We start from the raw sequence: 23,903 nt of genomic DNA, 5'->3' as shown, positions 1-23,903 counted from the left end.
GAGTTAATTCCCACCCAAAGGTTATCCCGTTTTACAAACTCATTGTAAAGATATTGAAAAAAGCAACATGAAAAAGCAGTCTCCTGCCTTTCTCCTTTGCCATTACCTTTTGTCCCTGATGCCCAGGTTGACCTGGTTCACCCTGTAGAGGAAGGAGAGAAAGGAAAGATACCATTCACCCAACTATCAGTCATCATTCAACGAAGTTCAGAGCTAATGAAAGAAAAACAGGACTTCAGTAATAAGAACCAAACTAACCTTTATTCCAGCAGCTGACGATCCAGGATCACCCTAATCACAATCAGAGGGAATATAAAAAGTAACATTAAAATGAATGTGGAAAACATGGCATTTCCTTTTCCAGATGATCAGCCCAATGTCACTGCAGTTTGCAGGATCTTGCTGGCTACATATTGGCAATGATGTGGAGATGCTGGAGTTGGACTGGGGTAAACACAGTAAAAAATCTCACGACACCAGGTTAAAGTCCAACGGGTTTATTTGGTAGCACAAGCCACAAGGTTTTGGGGCACTGCCCCTTCATCACGTGATTGGGAACAAGGCATATATAGACACAAACTCAATTTACAAAATAATGGTTGGAACGCAAGTCTTTACAGGTAACCAAGTCTTAAAGATACAGACAATATGAATGGAGGAGGGTTAAGCACAGGTTAAAGAGATGTGTATTGTCTCCAGCCAGGACAGTTAGTGAGATTTTGCAAGCCCAGGCAAGTCATGGGGGTTACAGATAGTGTGACATGAACCCAAGATCCCGGTTGAGGCCGTCCTCATGTGTGTGGAACTTGGCTATCATTCTCTGCTCAGCGACTCTGTGTTGTCGTGTGTTGTGAAGGCCGTCTTGGAGAATGCTTACATGAAGATCAGAGGCCAATTGACCGTGACTGCTGAAGTGTTCCCCAACAGGAAGAGAACAGTCTTGCCTGGTGATTGTTGAGCGGTGTGCATTCATCCGTTGTCATAACGTCTGCATGGTCTCCCCAGTGTACCATGCCTCGGGACATCCTTTCCTGCAACCGTCTCTCCACTCACATTGTCTGTACCTTTAAGACTTGATTACCTATGAAAACTCACATTCCAACTATTATTTTGTAAATTGAGTTTGTGTCTTTATATGTCCTGTTTGTGAACAAAACTCCCACTCACGTAATGAAGGAGCAGTGCTCTGAAAGCTAGTGGCTTGTGCTACTAAATAAACCTGTTGGGCTGTAACCTGGTGTTGTAAGACTTCTTACTGTACATATTGGCTGCCATATTTGCTTACAATGCAACAGTAACTCACACTTCAACGTAACTTGACTGCAAAGTGTTTTGGGTTATCTCAAGGACATAAAAATGCTATATGAATGCAAATCTTTCTGCTTTTCCATGTTGTTTCAGCAGCTGCCTATGTGAAAACATGACCACTCTGGCTTTCTGGTAGCACTACTGCTGCTAATCGTACAATCTAATAATCAATAGAAAGGGTATTTGGATGAGGGGGGAGATTCGCAAAGCTGTTTTGCTTTTGCTTCCCTGGATGTGGAATAAGTTACTTGATGGCCCAGTTGGGAACTGTACAACAGATCGCAATACTGGCTGGCACAGGTGTCAAACATCCTGCAAATCATTCTCTGCCAGTCTCCAACTGCTTTGGAGAAAAGGTGAGTCTAGATAAAAGTTACAAGCCCCTACCAATAAGCTGCAGGAAGTTGGGTCAATTTTGCTGTGAATTTTCTGAAGAATAGCATTTATAAAACATGTGTTACAGTCAAATGTCACTTTTCAAATTCTGGTGGCTTGACAAGTGAACATAAACCTTGTGCAAATACACACCTTCAACTACAGTATTCAAAACAAAGAAAAGGTGCTGAATAAATTGGTCAGCGTTAATAAGCTATAACAAATTTCACTGAAGATCCTTCCAGCCTCCTGAAATTCTGCAAAAATCAATGATGCTTCATTTTAAATTAATAAAAAGATTCCATAGATAATTTATTTGCAATTAAGGTGCTGACTCTCAGTAATGGGGAATGGAAAACTCTCATCAAATATTAGTAGCTTCCAGTTCTAGCAAAGTATAGCCATATATAAAATAAAGTTCCCTCAACTTGCTCTAATGGCAAAGCCACTGCACCCAGGAAAATATCAGATTTTTTCCAGAACAGCCATTCTTTTCTGCTCCAAGGGTGGGCAGCATGGTGGCACAGTGGTTAGTACTGCTGTCTCACAGCACCAGGGACTTGGGTTCAATCCTGGCTTCGGATGATTGTGTGGAGCTTGCACATTCTCCGTGTGTCTGCATGTGTTTCCTCCGGGTGCTCCGGTTTCTACCCCACAGTCCAAAGATGTGTGGGTTAGGTTAATTGGCCATGATAAATTGCTCCTGAGTGTCAAGGGGATTAAATACGTAGGATTCCAGGGATAGGGCCTGGGTGGGGGTTGTTATTGGTGAAGGCTCGATGGGCTGAATGCCTTCCTTCTGCACTGTAGGGATTCTATGATTCTTTTACTATGAGACTTCCAATCTGCATCAAATTAAGTCTAAGTAATACTGTGAAATCTTCCTGTTATGAGGTCGCTTCCAAATTCCCAACTCCACTTCAAGTCTGCCTAAGCACAGCCAGTGGAGAGAATAGGCTTTTGCTCCCTCTGTCTGGGCTGACTGCCACCCCTGATGCCAGAGGTGAAAGACAGATTGCTGAGCCACTGCATACATAAAAATAATATGCAACACCAGAATCATAGATAACAAGAGTGCAATTCAAATCCTGGTTATTGTTGGAGACAATAGTTGCTGCTGAGCTCAAACACAGCTGAACTGAATCAGCCAAAATGTTCTCAACTTTTTCTTGTCTGGACTGATTTAATTGTGGGCAATCTAAGAAAAGTTTCAAGCTTAGTTTGCAAAGTTTAGAGTTTATTTATTCATGTCACGAGTAGGCTTACATTAACACTGCAATGAAGTTACTGTGAAAATCCCCTAGTCGCCACACTCCGGTGCTTGTTCGGTAACACCAAGAGAGAATTTAGCATGGCCAATGCGCCGAAGCAGCATATCTTTCAGACTGAGAGAGGAAACCAGAGCACCCAGAGGAAACCCACACAGACACAGGGAGAAGGTGCAAACTCCAGACAGTAACCCAAGCTGGGAATTGAACCCAGGTCCCTGGTGCTGTGAGACAGCAGTACTAACCACCGTGCGACCCCTCATAGTTCCTCATGGAGCCTAAAACTGTCAGTGAAGGAATTCCATTTTGAAGTCTAAAATGGAATCTCTTCTTTCATACAGATATTTCCCTTCTGTTCTAACAAAGTAGTAATGGTATTATAATGTGTATTTACAAATAACACAATAAAACTTCCCTGCATGTTTCACAGGAGCATACAGACAAAAACTGACACAAAATTCTCTAGGGTGGCACGGTGATACAGTGGTTAGCACTGTTGCCTTACAGCGCCAGGGTCCCAGGTTCAATTCTAACTTTGGGTGACTGTGTGGGGTTTGCATTTTCTCCCCATGTCTGCGTGGGTTTCCTCCAGGTCGTCTGGTTTCTTCTCACAATCCAAAGATGAGTGAGTTAGGTTGGTTGGCCAAGCTAAATTGACCCTAGGGTCAGATGGATTAGCAAAGTAAATGTGTGGGTTATGGGGATAGGGCCTGGGTGGGATTGTGGTCAATCCGGACTCGATGGGCCGGACGGCCTCCTTCTGTACTGTATGATTCTATAAAATTAATGCTACAAAATGCAGTTTTCAGTTCCTCTCATCCTGGATATAAACATCATTCAAATCTGTAATATTTACATCAGTGTTAACATTCCAACATGTTATTATGCATTGGCCAAACATGTAGAAACTGAACAATTTCTCTCTGCACTCCTCATGACAAGTTTTATCATATTTATCCTAGGAGCCAGGAGAGCAGAAGGCCTGCCCTTGGGCACTGGAACTATATTTAAAACAAAACAGATTAAAACAAAAAGCAGCCCTCCAGCCCCCAAACATTCCCTGTGCCCCATCCATGCCAATTTATGCCAACCCATGCATCCATGGTCCCGCACATCCCCTATTCCATCCCTTCTCCTTGATCCACCCTGTGGCCCCTCATAACTTATATCAATCCATGCCTCTCTACCCTTACCCTCTGCATGTCAACTCATCTATTATATTTCCTCGACAGTACCCGATAGCTGGGCAGTTCTTTGATAGCCAGACAGTTCCAATGGGTTTATGCATAAAAAAGTGCATAATCATAAGAACATAAGAAATAGGAGCAGGATTAGCCCATTTAGCCTTTGGAGCCTGCCCTGCCATTCAATAAGATCATGGCTGATCTGAAGTGGATCAGTTCCACTTTCCCGCCTGCTCCCCATAACCCTTAATTCCCTTGTCTATCAGAAATCTATCTACCCGTGACTTAAATATATTCAGCGAGGTAGCCTCCACCACTTCAACGGGCAGAGAATTCCAGAGATTCACCACCCTTTGAGTGAAGAAGTTACTACTAAACTCTGTTTGAAACTGCCCCCTCCTTATTTTGAGGCTGTGCCCTCTAGTTCTGGTTTCCTTTCTAAGTGGAAAGAATCTCTCTACCTCCACCCTATCTAGCCCCTTCATTATCCTGTAAGTCTCTATAAGATCCCCCCCTCAGCCTTCTAAACTCCAACGAGTACAGGCCCAGTCTATTTAATCTCTCCTCATAGGCTAACCCCCTCAACTCCGGTATCAGCCTGGTGAACCTTATCTGTACTCCCTCCAAGGCCAATATATCCTTCCGCAAATAAGGGGACCAAAACTGCACACAGTACTCCAGTTGCGGCCTCACCAGTGCCCTGTACAGTTGCAGCAAGACCTCCCTGCTTTTATATTCTATCCCCCTCGCGATAAAGACCAACATTCCATTTGCCTTCTTGATCACCTGCTGTGCTTGCAGGCTGGGTTTTTGCAATTCATGCACAAGGACCCCCAGGTCCCTCTGCACCGAAGCATGCTGCAACTTTCCGCCATTTAAATAATAATCCTTCCTACTATTATCTCTACCAAAGTGGATAACCTCACATTTGCTAACGTTATACTCCATCTGCCAGGTCCTCGCCCACTCACTCAGCCTATCCAGATTTCTCTGACACTTTCCGCGTCCTCCATGCAATTTGCTTTTCCTCTCATCTTCGTGTCATCAGCAAATTTTGTTAGCCTACACTCAGCCCCCTCCTCCAGATCATCAATGTATATGGTAAACAGTTGAGGCCCCGGCACTGATCCCTGCAGCACGATTTAATTCTAACAATCTAGAAGGGTGTTTTAGATTTCCCAAAGGAATCCTGATACCCCAACCAAAGGACTAATTAACCTCTCCATGAGGCCACCCTCACTATCCAAACTGCTGACTCACAGCACCAAGGACATGGGTTCAATTCTGGCCTTGGGTTACTATCTGTGTGGGACTTGCATGTTCTCCCTTTGTCTGTGTGAGTTTCCTACGGGTGCTCTGGTTTCCTCCCACAGTTCAAAGACATGCAGACTGGCCACGCTAATCTTAGCATCCCAAGATGACTAGGTTAGAGGGGGTTAAGTGGGTAAATATGTGGGTTTACGGAAATGGGGTGAGCCTTGGTAGGATGCTCTGTCAAAGAGTTGGTGCTGACTTGATGGGCTGAATGGCCTCTTTCTGCACTGTAGGCATTTCTATGACTCCAAGTTCAGACCTCCTTTTACCTGGTCTAATCTGCACATTCTGGGTTTCACACACCTTGGCTTCTAAAACTACACTTCAATGGAGAGAGCTGGTAATTTAAATGGCCTGCGATTCATACATGCGTGTACCATGGTCGAACTCCAGCCTCAGACCCACTCGTGGGAAGATGGGAAATGCCAACTTTAGGATTGGTATTTAGACTTTTCAGCCATTTCTGGGATTTTTGCCACGAGCTTCCCCATTGTGGTGAAAATCTGGACCTTAGTTTCTAGCGAGGCAGTTAATATTGTAGAAAAAGCAATGTTCTCATTCTGAAGGACTCTTGTGTGGTTTAAGGATGTCTCTTTTTTACTGCTGCTTGCCATTTATAGTCACATCAGCTGAGATTTGCTGTTACGATAAATTTGCTGCTCAAGTGCTCTTTCGTGAAAGTTATTGCTCCACAAAGCTTCTGGCACATCATGACCAAAGACAACCTTTATATGCATATATAGTTCATAAATCTACTTTCAACTGTAAGATATCAGCTGCATGAATCATCTGCAGAAAACTAATTCCTGGTCCAACCACAGCTGGAATTAATTATACAGAATACATGCACAGAGGTTCGCAGAGGTCACAGGCTGTGTGCAAGAAGGCTATAGGTTATGGCTGTAAAAAGGTCTTAATGATATTCAATTGATATAACACAGCAATTGTTCAGGCATCGAGCATCACGCAGTCTTGGAAAGTGAGCAAGCTGCCACTAATACACAGGTATGGACAGAATTTGGTGCAGCAGGGTGGCACGGGTACCGAGGACCCGGGTTCAATTCTGGCCTCGGTCACTATCTGTGTGGAGTTTGCACATTCTCCCCGTGTCTACATGAGTGCTCCGGTTTCGTCCCACAGTTCAAAGATGTGCGGGTTAGGTTGATTGGCCATGGCAAATTGATCCGAGGGTCAGGGGATTAACAGGGTAAACACATGGGTTTACGGGAATAGGGCCTGGGTGAGATTGTGGTCGGTGCAGACTCAATGGGCCGAATGGCTCCCTTCTGCTTTGTAGGGATTCTATGGAATTTCTTGGCATCCCGAAGCTCTCTCAACAAAACAAACATAAAATATAGTAAAAGTAATAATATGCAGCAACGTCTAATGTGATTGAGATAAAGATACTCAGACCAGGAATTGCCACAAGGGTTTTCCTGTTCTGCGGTAACACCAGCAGGAGGAGGACGTGACTCCCAGAGAACTGCGTCCCTGGTCGATGACACTGTAGCTCCTCGCATAGGGCACAGGGTTGCAGTTAATGGTCTCGCTTGTCATAGTTACAGTACCATTTCTTAAAGGTGAAATGTGTCAAAACAAAAAATTATTTTCTGTAGTGTGTTAAATATATAAATTCTAAACCTTTTCCTGCATATTTTGAAAACTGGCTTAATGACATGACTTTGGGCCTGAAATTATGCAATCGGTTTTGGGTACAAGTGCTGTAGTTTTGATGCAGCAGGTAAAACTCAGACTGTCAGTAAAGTACACCTAGTTTGTATCTCACTCAACATATGTGTCAAGATTAAGTGGAACTGAGTACTGGCAGAAGGTGCAGCCATCCTTACATTGCACTTGGAGCAACACTGAAGGTGCAGGAGAGAATTCTCCAACCTCAGGTGTGGCTGGGGTTCTCCAGTCCCGCTGCTGTGAATGTAGATTTGGCTGAGCGCCAAATTCTCCGTTCTCGCTGGCTACAGTAGATACAGGCATGTGAGGCAAGAGAATTCCAGCTATAATTTCAACGTGATCTTGTACTTTAGTAAAGCCTGCTTTCTAATAAAAGTGATGTGTCCTCTGATGTAGCCGGCAATTGTACAGAGAAAAATAGATATGAATGGCTTTCCTGGTAAACATGCTTTTTTGTGATCTATTGGATGCATTCAATGTTCTGCAGTTTGCATTCTATACCAATGTCACCAGTGGCAACCTGAAACAGTTCGGGGGCAGGAACTTTTACTATTCTGGCAGTTTCCAAGGCGATGTGCAGAGCTGTCCCTCTGTTGGATTTTGTCTGCTGCCATGCTTTAGGACACAACATTACTCAGTAATAGCTCCCTTGTGAAACAGCCATAGTGAAGGGTAGGTCTGCTTAGACAGAGTCAGGTAGGCGTGCAATGTGTTTGACATCTTGGTTCCTGAGCCAATCTGAATTGGGTACTGGATGTCTGAGGTGCAAGGGGACCTGTCTTTCCTGAACTCTGCTTCCTCCTCCAAATCTGTGACACATGTCAACAGAGACACTAGAACACCAATGCTAAGCACCATGGTTATAAGTTGCAGCTGCTGAGGGCAGTTTAGGAACAGGAGTAGGCCATTTGGCCTCTCTAGACTGTTCTGTCATTCAATGAGGTCATATCTAATCTATGACCTTTGTCCTATATCCTTTAACAGCTTTGGTGAACAATAATCCATCAACCTTACCTTTAAAATTAATAACTGACCCAGCATCAATTGCCTTTTGCAGAGGAAAGTTTCAAACTTGTATCACCCTGGAGATGTCTGGCTCTGATTTTGAGATTATATAGATACCCCAACCAGTGGAAATAGTTTCCCCCCACAATCTATCCTTTCTGTTCTCCTTCATAATGTGAAATCATGTTTCAAATTAAAAGTGAGGAGGGGAGTGGATATTGGCGAGCGAGCGAGGCTGGCCAGGGCTGAGCAGTAGACCCCAACCCTCGGGGGGTAAAGCGGCGAGCCTGCAGAATGGGGCAGTCCTGAATGAGGAAGCAAAAGTCTGGGGGAGGGGTGGAGGCTGGGGGAGGGATCAGCTAGACGCAAGTAAAAGGTTAATGCAGCAAGCGCCTGAAAAACATTGAAATACCCCAAAGGACTTCACACAACTAATCAATTTAGAATATGCAGTGAGTTACATAGCTGCTATTCATTCCCAACTAAGAAAGAAGATGAATGAACACTGAAGAGTTGTTTGGTGCTGTTGATTCAGTGTGGGTTTAAACCAGGTTTTCGGAGAAATTCCCTGCTCTTCTTCAGATAGTGCCTTAGGATCTTTAACGCTCATGTGAACAGAACATTTAACTTCTTCTAAAGGATGATATCTCCAACAATGCAGTACTTCCTGAATATTGCATCGAACAGCCAATCTTGTGGGCAGCACGGTGACATAATGATTAGCACTGCTGCTTGACAGTGCCATGGGCTCAGGTTCAATTCCTGGCTTGGGTCACTGTCTGTGTAGCGTCTGCACGTTTGCCCAGTGTCTGTGTAGACTTCCTCTGGTTTCCTCCCACAGTCCAAAAGACATGCTGGTTAGGTGCATTGGCCATTCTAAATTCTCCCTCAGTTTACCCAAACAGCGCTGGAGTGTAGTGACTAGGGGATTTCCACAGTAACTTCATTGCAGTGTTAATGTAAGACTACTTGTGACACTAATAAATAAACTCAAACTTCAGATTATTTCCTCCACTCAATGGCTTAATCTTCTGAGCCAGATGTGACAATGTTACTAATTGTATTTGCATCACAGAAATCATCAACTTGCAAATAAAATGCATCCCCATGCTTCAATTAATTCCTTGCTTTTAAATTTTGCAGTGTTTCTCAATTGAATAAACCATCGCTGCTTCCATATTAAATAATAAACACAGTGCAGGTGAATTTTGTGGGATTTCTCCACTTACCTAATAACAGAGCTAGGGAGCCCAGGAAATTGGTGTTTTTGTTCACCTTCGGTGAGGCAGAGAACCAGGAGAAGCTCTTCAAAAATCTGTGTCAAAGAGCTTTCTTTCTCTTATGGTAGATTTGAATTGAAATGTGGGGATTCTGGATGTAATAGATATGAAGAGCAGTTTAATTACCGTCAGTGCTTATTCACACAACTGCCTCTGGGTGTTATAAAAATTGACGCAAAAGAGGTCAAATATGACTAATGCATCCGTGAAGACCTGCTGTGCCGTGCACGAGAGGGGTTTAGCACCCTGCATTCAGACCACTGAGCACTCAGTCACTTTCATCAAAAACAGGCCTGTCCTTCCACAGAACAATTGTAATACTATATGCTCAGTTAATAAATGTCACCTGTACCTGCCCTTTTAGATTATTTTGATGTTTTTTGAAGGTGGTGTAAAAACTATATCCTGGAACAGATAATGCAGGGACTTAACCCTGTCAGCACTAAATATCTAGCTACTGCTTTCCAAACATCTCGGGCCCACATTCTGGGGTTCGCGCTCCACCTGTTCAAGAGAATGTTTACACTGCCCTAAATTCAAAGGATGGGATAATTTTACTGGTAGGGTTGGATGGCCCAGGATCACAGTGGGCCTTTTCTCCTCACCTAGCTTAGGTCAGTATGGAGGTTCAAGATGGAACTTATGGGTCTGTTAAAAAAAAATCAATGGTATCCTGAGAACTTCCTCAAAAGTACCCATAAAAGAGATGAAGATCGGGGGCCATCATCCATTGAATATTAGGTGCATCATAAACGGAAATGAAGACCCATGGAGGGTTCAACTCCAAAATTCTGCACCACACTTTAACCACCCCACACTCCTCGTTTCTCTGGCCATCACCACCCTCTCACTAGGCCTGAAGTTTTGAGACCTACATAATCAACCATCTCTCTTTCTCTTTATGATCACTCTTGGAAGTTACAGTATATTATGCTCTGGATTATATGATCAACAGCACAGGGAAATGCTCACAACAGCTGCCTGCAAACATTTACCAGACTCAAGACTGCAGACTTTCTCTACTCTGATGCCAGTTTGAATTTGGCAGCTCCAACAAGTGATTTGCAGTGGTCCAACAGGCTCGCTATCCGGCAATCTGATCAGCAAATCAGATTGAAAACTTCTCACAGATTGCAAGACAAGAAGTAAAAAGCAGGAGATATAAGTCACACCTAAGTCATTGTACAGAAAGCAAAATAGAGGTTGGGACACACACATTTGGTATGATGGGAGAAGCACATAGATTAGAATGAAAACTAAAATGTTATTCAAAGTCTACAATTTTAAAATATTCCCCAGAGGAAATTAAACTCCACACTTGAAAATTTAACTCCTCATGGCCAAAGAAGTTGTACAATAATAATTATGACTTAGTACACAATGTTACTTGCCGCTTATCAATCCAAGCCTGAATGTTATGGACACAGGCTGCTTTAGCATCCAAGGAGTGGATGTTGTGCAGTCATCAGTGAACACTTCCACTTCTGATTTTATGATGGATGGAAGGTCATTGATGAAGCAGATGAAGATGTTGGGCTTAGGACACTACCCTGACAATTTTCTGCAATGAAGTCCTGGGACTGAAGTGATAGGCCTTCAACAACCACAACCATCTTCTTTTGTACTATGTGTGACTCCAATGAATGGACAGTTATCCCCCCATCTCCAGTTTTGCTAGCGCTCTTTGATGCCACACTCAGTCAACTGCAGTCTTGATGTTAAGGGCAGTCACTCTCAACTTACCTCTGGAATTCAGCTCTTTTGTTACGTTTGAACCAAAGCTGTAAAGAGATCAGAAGCTGAGTAGCTCTAGAAGAACCTAAACTGAGCATCAGTGAGCAGATTATTGCTAAGCAGGCGCCACTCCATAGCAATGTTAATGACTTCTTCCATCACTTTGGAGATGAGTAGACTAATGGTGCAACAATCGGCTGAGCTGGATTTGCCAGTCAGAACAAGAAAGGATATTTCTTCCTGAAGGTTGTTAGATTTCCTGGCTGTAGGAAACCACTGTGAAGCATGGTATCCATTTTCACCACATCTCCCTCGACCCTTCACCCATCACCTCAGTTTTGAATACTGTAGTTAGAATTTATGGGGTTGAATTGACATACAAAATAGATGATTGTAATTCCATTTTGCCTCTCCCTATTTATATTCCCAAAGAAGTCCTATTCAGTAACTTATCATTCCCTCTCTAATGGCATTGTGGCTCAACCCACAGCATTTGGACTGCATCATTTCAAGAAGGTAGTTCACCACCACCTTTTCAAGGACAACTAGGGATGGGCAATACATGCCAACCAGCCAGCAACACCCATGTCCTACGAATAATAAAAAAAAATGTTGAGGGCAGCAATCATCAGCATTGTCCCCTACAAGGTCTGCTCTTAGGAATGATTCAATACAATGAACCACAGGTCTGCAATAAATTTGCAAGTGAGCTTCCAATATCCAATGCTTTGATATAGGCAGCCATCAAGGAAAGGCCACATACTTTCTCACAGGAAGTAAGGGGTGGGGGAATGGAAGAGGACCCCAAATGGGACATATGGTGTAGTGACATGCAAATTAATGTTATGCTCCAGATACACCTACAAATTCTGCAAGATACAATTGCCATGTTGTTCAATGAGTTTTAGAAAATCCTTGCAAGCATCTTAAAATCATGGATACCATTTCCCTATAATCACATATACAGCCATTAATCTAAACACCATAAGCAAGTTACTTTTAGCTTGCCTGGTTAGAGGACTCAGCCAAATCTGAACTTTGTACAGCTGAGCTTTGAGCTTCATCTTCCCTCTACAATCACTTAATGGAAACTTGGGGCTAAATCAAATTTTTGCTTTGTTATGGAATTGGAAGAGGGCAGAACTGAATTCATCAGTTAAGGTTTAACATGAGAATTTCTGGGAGGTTGCCTGTTCACCAGTTCCAACGGTTTAGTTGTGGGATATTTCATGATAACACCTCCATGGATAAAGGTGGAGGAGTACGAAGAACTTTATTCACCTCTGATGACAATTGAATTTCAGTTGTGGGAATCATTTCAACTTTTGCAAATGTTCACTCACCAATCTAACTGCTTTTGGTCCAATCATGGTAGCTGAATTTGGAACTGTTGGCGAGCATCACACCAAGTCACAGGTTTCATAATTTTATAACATACGGTCAACATTTTGACTGTAGCTAATCCTAATGTGGAGAAAATGGTGTAGACTTTGTTAATTTTTTTGTGGAGAAAAAGTGACTGACTTTAAGGACAGTCTTCTGAATTTTGCAACCATAGTGAACAACGCACAGACAGTCTGATCTTCGGTTAGTGTAAGCATACATATTTTAAATGCCTTAGGAAACCTCTTCACAGTTGATCCTGAAAAGGTTCACCTACACATTTGGATAGCTGATTTAAAACTCATGGAATTGAGCTCCTCCATAAATTACTCAGATTGATGTCAAGCAATACTTCTCAAAAAGCAATGACAGAAAAGCTCTTACACCTCCTCTGAGGCAGGCTACAATTTAGTTGATATAGGAGGAGACAAAACACTGTACTGTTTTTCTAGTTGCAGCAAGTGAATAATAATTGTGGTCTGACAGTATTGCAATGGGCTTTGTTATCAAACAAATATAGTCACCCTATTGTAGAGAGCAATATCAGGGTAATTGAAATCAAGTCACATTAGCCTTCAAATTATGGTGCACGAAGATTAGCATGTGCACACTCAACAAATTTGTATCAAAATCCTTTCTTCCTCAATATTAACATAGATGCTAATATGTTCTTTTGAAATAGGTTAATGATTTATTAAAACTGTGGGTGAAAGAATTTAAGATAAATGATCATGTGCTATTGTCTGGTTATAGTTTATCTAAAGATGTTATAACCCTGGGGGAGAGCAGTAAATCAAATAGACAAATTTACTAAATGATCCCCCAAATGAAGAAATTACCAATAAGATCTCACTTTTAATTGTAACGTTTACTTTAACATGAATCAGAACCAATACAAATTAAATATGAAGTAACAGATAAATGATTCTTCAAATAAAGGGTATTTTCACTAGGCTGTTAAGCCAGAAACACAACTAATGTCCTGGGGATCGGGGTTCAAATCCTACCACAACAATTGGTGGAATTTGGATTCAATAAAAAAAAACTGGAATTAAGAATCTACATGAAACCATGTCGACTGTTGGAAAAACCTGCCTGGTTCACTAATGCCCTTTAGGGAAGGAAATTTACCATTCTTACCAGGTCTGGGCTACATGTGGCTTTAGAGAGACAGCAATGTGGTTAACTCTCAACTGCTCTTGGGCAACTAATGATGGGCAATAAATGCTAGCCAGCCAGCAATGGCCATGACCCATGAATGAATAAACTAAAGGTAAATTTCACTTAAAACAGTCAAAACAAAGGATGTCCTACACACAGAGAAACATTCACATCATTCCCTACAGACAAGAAGCACCAAATGCAGTTCTACATTTCTGTACCTTGGCCTCTGATATGCAGGATCTCTCACTTCCCGTTCAATCAATTCAGCCCTTGAGTTGTGTTCACTGGCACCTGTATTCCATTCATTGTCCCTGGAGACAATCACTTAATGGTACATTCCTACAGAGCCTCATTAGCTAAGTTCACAACAGTCTTGATTACACATGTATCCCAGGGATCCCTTTATTTTTATTTGTCCATGGGATGTGGGCACCGTTGGCTTAGCCATCATTTATTGCCGATTTCTAATTACCCCTCAACTGGGTAGTCATTTCAGAGGGAATTTAAGAGTCAAACACATTGCAATGGATCTAGAATAGCAGATTTCCTTCCTTAAAAGACTTTAACAACCAGATGGATTTTTACAATAACTGACAATGGCTTAATTTGACTTTTAATTCAATTTTTCTTTTACTTAATTCAAATTTCACCATCTGCCATAGTGGGATTTGATCCTAGCCTCCAGACCCATATTCTGGCTCCCTGCATTATGAGTCCAGTGACAAGACCACTGAGCTACTGCCTCTCATTATCATAAACCTCACTAAATGGCCCAGTTGGCTTTTTCAAAACTGAAGTAGCAACAGCGGAGTGGACGAATTCACCATCCCCGCTCTAACCTTGTCTTCAGATTTCTGTTCTAACTGTATTGCAAACATGCAGCTCCGAGTAAATATGCCTTTTCTCTTCTCCTCTCTGTTGTAGCTCTTCTTTGTGTCTGCACCACACAGCGTTTGTACACTAACATATTTTCTGTTGGTATTACTTCCAGGTCAAGTGTCACAAGATCATTATTCTTCAGGAAGATTGCATTTCATCCCTTTATGATTAATGCAAGCTCTTAAAGTTTTTCTCAAACTTTCTTGAAACCAATTACAGAGTCATAGACATTTTAAAGAAATTACAAATTTTATTTGTTGGACAGTTTTGGGTCAAAGGCATCATTAAAGGCAATATCTAATCTTGTGGCTAATTCTTTGAGGACTGACATTCCATTTCTGTTGCGGTATAAATATTCTAAGGATGACCATTTTTGTATTACGTTCTGTTTTTTGTGCATTCCTCTAATCCAGATTTATCGGACTAGATTTTCGTGTAGTTGGGGAGGCTTTGCAGTTTTTAACAATGATGGATGGGACCCAATTCTGGGATTTCTGTCTCCATTCCCACAGCATCATTAACGTGGCAGCCCACACCCTACATTCCTAACCTGGCTGGCTCCATTGCAGGGAAAGGCATCTCTCAGACGCCTCTTCCCCCCATTCCCTGGAAGTCAGGCCATCTTTTCAAGGACCCCTGGTTCAGGGGTCTTTCAGAGCAGTCGTGAACCAGAGGTGAACGTCTCATGCACTTGCTGTTTGCAAATTGTCAAGTTCATATAACTTTGAGATGTCTTGAGAATGCCCAAAGGGTTTTGTAAGTGTAAGTTTCTTCTTCAATTTCTACCTGCTTATGTTTTTCTGATGTTGTGAACCACTGCAACATCTTTGAGCTACATTACACTACCAGATTGAGTTGCATTAGGAGATATCAGAGAAGCACTTCACTCTCATCTTGAAACTCATGTGTCTTTGGACCAATTAATGTTTTTGAAAATGGTGCAGGGAGCAATGTAAATTGATCAATCTTGGATATTGCCAAACTGCTTCATGAAGTGATCCTACCACACAACACGAGGCTGCTGGTGTGTGAAATTGATCCTTGCAGTGGACCTCAAAGCAAAGAAACTCCAAACAAGAAAAATAACCTAGCCTCACAGTGTACAATGCCTTTAACCATCTATTCCTTCAGCAAGGAAACTCTGTCACGAGCTCCTCCATCTGATTAACACGCATTGCTCCTGACATCCTTATCAAAACATCACATAATCCCAGAGATCAAGATGAAAGGGCTTCAGGTTATCAGCAGTGAAGCCAGGACTCCCAGAGCAGTTAATGTTACTGTCCTGCCGTCAGTATTGGCAATGCTGAACATGGCTACACTGTGAAGTAAAAATGGCAAAAGAAAACAACAGACTGCTGAATAATTTGAATCTAATTGTGATATGTATGCAAAAGATCAAATGATATTAAAAAATAATTGTTAAACTGTAAGACTTTCTTCAAGAATTGAGCAGCATCAAGATGATGTCCCAATAATGATAGTAATTGGGGTGGGGGAGGCATGTTGTGGTGTGGAACTTGATGGTCAGGAAAACAGAAAGTTCCAAAATGTCACATTGGAATGAAAGGTTAACTCTTTCACTCTCCACAGGTGCTGCCAGACCTGCTGAGCTTTTCCAGTACTTTTCATTTGTATTAAGGACAAGAAAGCCTTGCATTTATTTAGTGTGTTTCATGACCACAGACACCTCAAATCTCCTTACAGCCAATGAAATCCTTTTTGAAGTGTTGTCACTGTTGTAATGTAAGAAATGCAGCAGCCAGTTTGCACCCAGCAAAACTCCCAAAAACACCAATGCTAACAATTGCCAGATAACCTGTCTGTTTGCAACATTGACTGAGGAGGTAATATTGGCCAAGGAGTCTTTGATTTAGTGTCTCATTTGAAAGACAACATCTCCAACAGTGCAGCACTCCTCTGTTCTACATTGGAGTGTCAGCCTCAATTTTGGTGCGCAGTGGTAAGTGAACCTGCTACCTCGTGACACAGAGGCAAGAGTGTTACCAACTGAGCCTCAACTAACAACTTTGGGAAGAACGGGTTTCCCAGAGATTCTGCCCAACTTAATGGTAGAATGAGATTTTAAAAAATTAACCATTTCCCGGCTGTCGACAACCTCATTGAAAAGCTGGTTGGCTTTTGGTCAGGGAGGCCTGAGAATCTAGGCCACAGCCAGACATTTGTCAAGGGATAGGAATTGGAACAAGGGGGTGGATGGGGGCATGCCATCTGGAAAGGATTGCACTGATTTTTCGGGAGGAGGGTGATTGGACAGATTGCTGCGGGTGGGGGAGGGGGATATGGGACAGATTGTTGGCATTAGTCAGAAAGCAGCTAGGTGTCCCACAGGTTACCACTGGGAGGTTGACATTGCATTGAGGCTGGGGTTTGACCAATTCACTTCTTGTTTGTTGAGCAGGGGAAGCACTTCTACTCCACTTGGCCCACAAACAGCACTGAAAGGGGACTTATCAGTTGGATCCGTCCCTGCAGCTGCCAGGTTTGCCCAAGGGCAGTAGGTGTTTAAAAATAAAAGCAACCTGAAAATGGAGACATTCCAGCAGGAGTTGCCCTACCACACCATCTCCTACCATCTCATCCCAGTGCAACTCCATTAAAACCAGAAGTTGGTGGGCTTGTGTTAGGTTCTCCTTGTTTTTACAAATCTCCCACCCAGCATGGGAGGGTTGAAGTTACCCGCAGTGAGTTGAGTAATTGAAGAGTTTACCTTTCCTCCTTTGTCACCTTTCGGTCCTGGCTTCCCGATGTCACCCTGAGCAACATAGGAAATAGAAGAGATAAGAAGCTATTCATTAGAATGCAGTCAGACTCCCCTTCAATCAACTTAATTTAAAATTCTAACAAGTACAATAGCTGAACAGAGTATGGTTCTCACCTTTTCACCATGATCTCCAAGTTCACCCTGATGAAAGGAAACAGCAGACAAAATAAAATCCTGAACATGAACGTGATGAATGCACAGTAGATTTATTTTGTTCCAAACATGAGAATCTCTACCTAAAACATCAAAACCTGAATTCATCTTTATTCTTGGCATTTAACATAGAACACTACAGCACAAACAGGCCCTTTGGCCCACAAGTTGCGCCGATCACATCTATATCTACTAATCCATAGACCTATCTGTAACCCCCAATCCCATTAGATCCCATATACTCATCCAGAAGTCTTTTAAAAGATCCCAGCGAGTTCGCCTCTACCACCGCTGACGGCAGCCGATTCCATTCACTCACCACCCTCTGAGTGAAAAACTTACCCCCAACGTCTCCTCGGTACTTGCTTCCCTCCGCCTTAAATCTGTGTCCTCTCATAGCGACCACGTCAGCCCTGGGAAATAGCCTCCGAGAATCCACCCTATCTATACCTCTCAACATCTTATAAACCTCTATCAGGTCGCCTCTCAACCTTTGTCTCTCCAGGGAGAAGAGTCCCGGCTCCCTCAACCTATCTTCATAAGGCATGCCTCCCAATCCAGGCAACATCCTTGTAAATCTCCTCTGCACCCTTTCAATAGCTTCCACATCCTTCCTATAGTGAGGTGACCAGAACTGTGCACAGTATTCCAAGTGGGGTCTGACAAGGGTCTTATTTCTGCTCAGTGAGCTGTGATTTTGGACCGGGATATTAACCTATGTGGAAGACTGGGTATGGGTATCAGTGTGTGCTGTGAGTTGAAGAAGGAAAGCAGTCAGCATGTTGCAAATCCAACATGACTCTCAATGCAAACTGGAAAAACAGCATCTCATCTTCCAGCTAGGCACATTAGAGGCTTCTGATCTCAACATCAAATTCAACAACTTCAGATGATTAGCTCTATCCCACCTCGCACCCCCCCCCCCCCCCCCCCCGCCCGCCACTTTGTTTTCATTTTTTTTTACTGTTCTCTACCTTTTATTTCTTTATTGTCTTTCTGAATGGTCTGAAACTTGCTAGGGTCAAACCATGTGAGAGCACAGTGGTGATTGACATAGCTGGAAAGCCTTTCAAAATACTGAGCTACATGGCCAGTTGGTTCTTTGCCTAAATGAAAGGCTTTTGCTCCCCCGGATATGTTTCAAGGTTCTGTTTTCACTGCTTTTGTAAATTCCAAAACATAGTGGGGGAAAGAGGATGCTTGGAAGTTGTTCACCTTGATAAGTTAGAACACAGAGGCAATAGTGAAGAAAATTCTTGACTCAGAAGTTTAGGAAATAAAACCAGAGTCAGAAAATACTCATTTATAGGCCATCAGACAGTAACTATACCCACTGGACAGAGTATTAATCAAGTAATGACAGGAGCTAGTTACAAAGGTAATACAATAATCATGGGGGAATTCAATCTTCATAAAAACTAGACATTCAATTGTCAAAAACAGTTTGTGGAGTACATTTGGTACAGTTTCCTAGAACAATACATTGTGGAATCAACAAGGCTCTACACAGACGTTTGTTCCAGAAGATAAGGTCTTACAGAGTTGAAGTAATTTCTTAGCATGGATTGAGAATTAGTTAAAGGACAAAGAACCAAAAAATAGACAAGTCAGTGCTGGGGACCTAGATTTGGCAATCTGTGTTAACCAAGAATAATATGTCTAAGTTCACTTCTGATAATTTACAAAGAAATGTAATGGCGGCTTGGTGGCACAGTTGTTAGCACTGCTGCCTCACAGCTTGGAGCCAGCAGTTTGTGGTGTCAGGCTGCTGGCTCCAAGTGGAGAGGAGCTCTAAGAAGATCAGGCATCTTGACAAAGATATCAAGCCTCACAGCACCAGGGACCTGGGTTCGATTCCTGGCTTGGGTCACTATCTGTTTGGAGTCTGCACATTCATTCTCCTTGTGTGTGCGTGGGTTTCCTCTGGGCGTTCTGGTCTCCTCCCACAGTCCAAAAGATGTGCTGAATAAGTGCATTGGCCATACTAAATTTTCCCTGCATACTCAAACAGGCGCTGGAGTGTGGTGACTTGGGGATTGTCACAGTAACTTCACTGCAGTGTTAATGTAAGTCTTCTTGTGACTCATGAATAAATAAACAAACTTTAGAGAGGTTGAGTGAGTGAGCAAGATGGTTTAAGTTAAGTTTGTAGTTGGAGTAGGAACAGGTAAGGCTATTCATGTTGGTAAGAAGAATAGATAAACAGATTATTTTTAAATGGTGTGAAACATTAAATATTGGTGTCCAGAAAGATCTGGATATCCTCCTTCAAGAAAAACAAAATTAACGAGCAGGTATGATAAGCAATAAGGAAGGAAATGGTATGTTGTCCTTTACAAGATAAGGAAGTCTTACTGAAATTGTGAAGGGTTCTGGTGAGACTGCAATTGCACTGCCTCAGAAAATGTGGATCTTCTTAACCAAAGAAAGGTATACGCCATAGATGCGATACAAGGGGGATTCACTGAGTTGATTCTTAGGGTGAGAGGGGTGTCTTTTGAGAAGAGATTGACTAGAATGGGCCTATGCTCTCTGGAGATTAGAAGAATGAGAGCATTATTGAAACATAAAATTCTAAGAAGGCTTGAGAGATGCTGAGAGGAGTCCTTTTCTCTGGCTGGAGAGTCTAAAAGTAGGGGACAGAGTCTCAGGATACAGGGTCGGATTTTGAATTGAAACGTGAAGGAATTGTCTTAGAGGTTATGAATCTTTGGAATTCGTGACCCTAAGGAGCTGTGGATGCTCAGCCATTGAGGATATTCAGGTTTGAGAGTGACAGATTTTTAGATTCAAGTGGAATGAAGGGATATAGAAACCAGGTAGAAAGTGCAGTTGAGGTCAAGGATCATAATCTTACTGAATGGTAAAGCAGGCAAGAGGAGCTGTACTCTTGCTGCTACTTAATATATTTGTTTGTTCTCAGAATATTTTATCCTACTCATTTAGCACCATTACGTAAAAGCCATGAAACTCCTTATTTTATTCAGTCTTACCTTCATCTGAAACTCTGCAGACTTCAAAGCCTGCTTTTAATCCAGCCTGTTCATCAAGAAACTGAACAGGCAGTTAAAATGACTGTGGGGACTTAACCACACCAATCCAGCTGCCTTTCTTGAGGATAAAATGAACCTGCTCTTTTCAGCAGGCGAGACAGACACCTACCAGATGTTAGTGAGGTCCTTCTTTAAACATGCAGATCAGGTTCCAATGATGTCATCAGGACTTGACTGTGATTATAACCGAATGTCTGCACATAGAACCCTTTCCAGCCCTTCCAACTTCCCTCCCAACAATTTACCCCAGTTTTGGCACATGTTGCTTTGATTCCTAGGCAGTGGCCTCCTACAATCCAAAACTGGATTGTCCAATGGTCAGCTATCACATCCTCCCAGTTTCAAGTGGAACAAAGAACAGAGAAAAGTACAGCACAATAGGGCCTTTGGCTGTCCAAGTCTGTGCCGATCATGATACCCTAAGCACAAAAAGAAATGATGGCCCCTATGAATATGTAGCCCAGGAATAAGATCTGCCATCAGCCTTGGCCACACAATTAATTCCTATGGAAGAGTTAAAATGGGGGTTGTTTCCTAATTTATTTCCACTTTTGTTTTATTTTAAAGTTTAGGTCATGTTAATATTTGAGGCTTGGGCATCCACCTTAGGATCTGAATACTAATAACATTGCTCACCCAAACACGAAGTTATTGTGCACATAATTTGTGCTGTTAAATTTTCCAATAATAATGTTGCATTTAAGTAAAAGCAGCACTGCTGATATTTGATCCTCTGTGTGAATGTATTAAATATATTTGGGACAAGTCAGCCTGCATTGTCTCAGGATTTGCAATGATCCCAGTGTGTAAAGTTTAGCATTTATTCTCTACATGACAGGCTTTTCTGGGAGCTGGCATGAAATTTCTGTGTTGCTCCTTAAGGCTAGCAAAGGCAGGTTTAAACTCAAATCGCAAACATAATTCAATTTAAGAACTGCTATTAAATAATGTTCAATAGATTTCACAATTTTCACTTATTGAGTAGAAATTTACAGAAGTTTATTGTGCTAAAGAAAATGAGATTCTAATGATTAAAGCTCAACAGGCTTTACAAAAATACAGGTTTAGAGAAAAGTACATCAACTACAAAACATGAGACACTTGAAGTAAATGTAGGTAAATTCCCAACTCTACTGTAGTTCCACCAGTGGCTAAGACCAAAAGGAATAGGAACAGGAGTAGGCTATTCCTGCTCACCATTCAATAAGTTCATGGCTGATCTGACATTCCTCACTTTCCTGCCCTTTCCCCGTAACCCTTGGTTCCCTTACTGGTCAAAAATCTAACGCAGCATTTAAGATACACAAGGACTGTCCCTCCACAGCACTCTCTGGCAAGGAGTTCCAAAGACTCACAAACCCACAGAGAAGAAACTCCTCCTTATTTCATTTTTAAATTGGCGTCCCTTTATTCTGAGACTACGGGTGGGATTTTCTGGCTGCGTCGGCCCCAAACTGGAAAATCCCACCCAAGGTCAACGGACCTTTGAATGATCTGTGTCCCACCCACTGTGATTCCCCTGACAGGCAGGATGGGAAAATTCAGCCCCATGCTCTCTGCTCCTAGACTCGCCCATGAGGGGAAACAACTTCCCAGCTAATTTGACATATCATAAAATGTGTCACAGGACTGATCTCCAGGGCCTTGAAATTATTTTGCGAGTTAGAAGAGGGTTTGAGTCTCGTTTTCACCTGAAATTCTTGTCTCCACAGCAGAAAACTGTATTTTATGTTATTATGCCAAAATGCTATTTCAAAGTTTGTGGGGTTTTTTCATTTCTACTTTTTTTAGGATTTCTTCTCCTTCATTGGGACCTTTTTCGCCGTACCATCCTTATATTGGGATCCACAATCTATGAGAGTGGATACGAGACAACACACTTCTACCCACTACTGACTCCATTCTTTGAGTGGCTGTGATTCAGCTGAACTGGGTACTCTTTGGGTAATATAGTCCGCAATGTGGATTTACTGCGAATAGTAGCTGGGTACCAAACCTTACTTAGTTGAACCAAAGAGAGAAAATGGAAATTCAGACTGGAAGGGTTGCATGCTCCAAACAGAGAATGAACCTAATTGTTTTCTTTTTTAAATTTAATTTTGCCTAGACAATGCTTAACACTCAAACAATAAAGGCAGACAATACTCTGAGTTGTGAGCCAACATTCTTATCTTGCCAATCTGTTGTACTACATGTATAATGCGCTGCACTAGCAAAAAGCTCAACTCCTTCAAACATAACATAGAATCTCTATAGTGCAGAAGGAGGCCATTTGGCTCATTGAGTCTGCACCGACACCAATCCCACCCAGGCCCTATCCCTGTAACCTCATGTATTTACCTTAGCTAGTCCCCTTACACTAGGGGGCAATTTACCATGGCCAACCAACCTAACCTGCACATCTTTGGACTGAGAGGGGAAACCGGAACACCCGGAGGAAACCCATGCAGACACAGGGAGAATGTGCAAGCTCCTCACAGACAGACACTCACCCAAAGCTGGAAATGTACCAGGTGCTGTGAGACAGCAGTGCCACCATGCCCCCCATAAAGACATGAAGTATTTCAGTCAAAGGTTATTTCACAGAATATTCCTATCAGATTAAAGTACTTACCACACAATTTATATGAAGAGCATTTTTAAATTGGTTGTTTACAGCACCCTTCATGCTCAGATGACCATCAGCACCTTTGTCAGCTTAAAAGTGAGGCTGAGTAACTCCTGTTTGCATGGGTTTCCTCCGGATGTTCTGGTTTCCCTTCTTAGTCCAAAGATGTGCAGGTTAGGTTGGTTGGTCATGGTAAATTGCCCCTTTAGTATCAGGGGAGTAGCTAGGGTAAATACATGGGGTTACAGGGATAGGGCCTGGGTGAGATTGTTGTCAGTGCAGACTCAATGGGCCAAATGGCCTCCTTTGGCACTATAGAGTTTCTATGTTTCTATGTTATACTATGTTTGAAAGAGCTGAGGTTTTTGCTAGTACAGCGCATTATACATGTAGCACAACAGATTGGCAAGATAGGAATGCTGGCTCACAACTCAGTTTAGCAGAGACAGGGTTAGGATGGAAAATGGAAGAATAAACTAAACCATTATTATCATAATAAATATTTATATATAAAAAAAGCTGGAAATCTGCAATAGAAGTAGGAAATTTGGAAAATGTCAATTGGCTTCCGAAAATAAATGGTGCATTAACAAATTGGGTGAAATTTTTCATCCGACTGTGGCATAGATTACAACTTCCTGTTTTTATTTAACAGGAAATTCCTGTTTTTACTCCAGCTCCCATGAGTTAATATTTACCCAAATAAACACATTAATTATCC

The 23,903-nt window shown here is 42.2% G+C and overlaps 1 protein-coding gene across 1 annotated transcript in view; it reads right to left on the bottom strand.

The window, feature by feature from the left end:
* The window catches only part of col25a1 (collagen type XXV alpha 1 chain), a 168,458-nt gene that overhangs the window by 111,644 nt on the left and 32,911 nt on the right, over positions 1 to 23,903 (bottom strand). The window contains exons 9-12 of the mRNA XM_080190193.1: positions 17,483 to 17,509; positions 17,315 to 17,359; positions 259 to 291; positions 107 to 142 (exon numbers count right to left, since the gene is read on the bottom strand). Coding sequence (XP_080046319.1) covers positions 107 to 142; positions 259 to 291; positions 17,315 to 17,359; positions 17,483 to 17,509 — 141 coding nt within the window. The remainder of the gene's footprint in view (positions 1 to 106; positions 143 to 258; positions 292 to 17,314; positions 17,360 to 17,482; positions 17,510 to 23,903) is intronic.

The sequence above is a fragment of the Carcharhinus amblyrhynchos genome, chromosome 1 (assembly GCF_965287045.1).
Source record: "Carcharhinus amblyrhynchos chromosome 1, sCarAmb.v2.hapA, whole genome shotgun sequence".
Taxonomy (NCBI): domain Eukaryota; kingdom Metazoa; phylum Chordata; class Chondrichthyes; order Carcharhiniformes; family Carcharhinidae; genus Carcharhinus; species Carcharhinus amblyrhynchos.
This window is presented reverse-complemented; position numbering and strand designations above follow the sequence as displayed.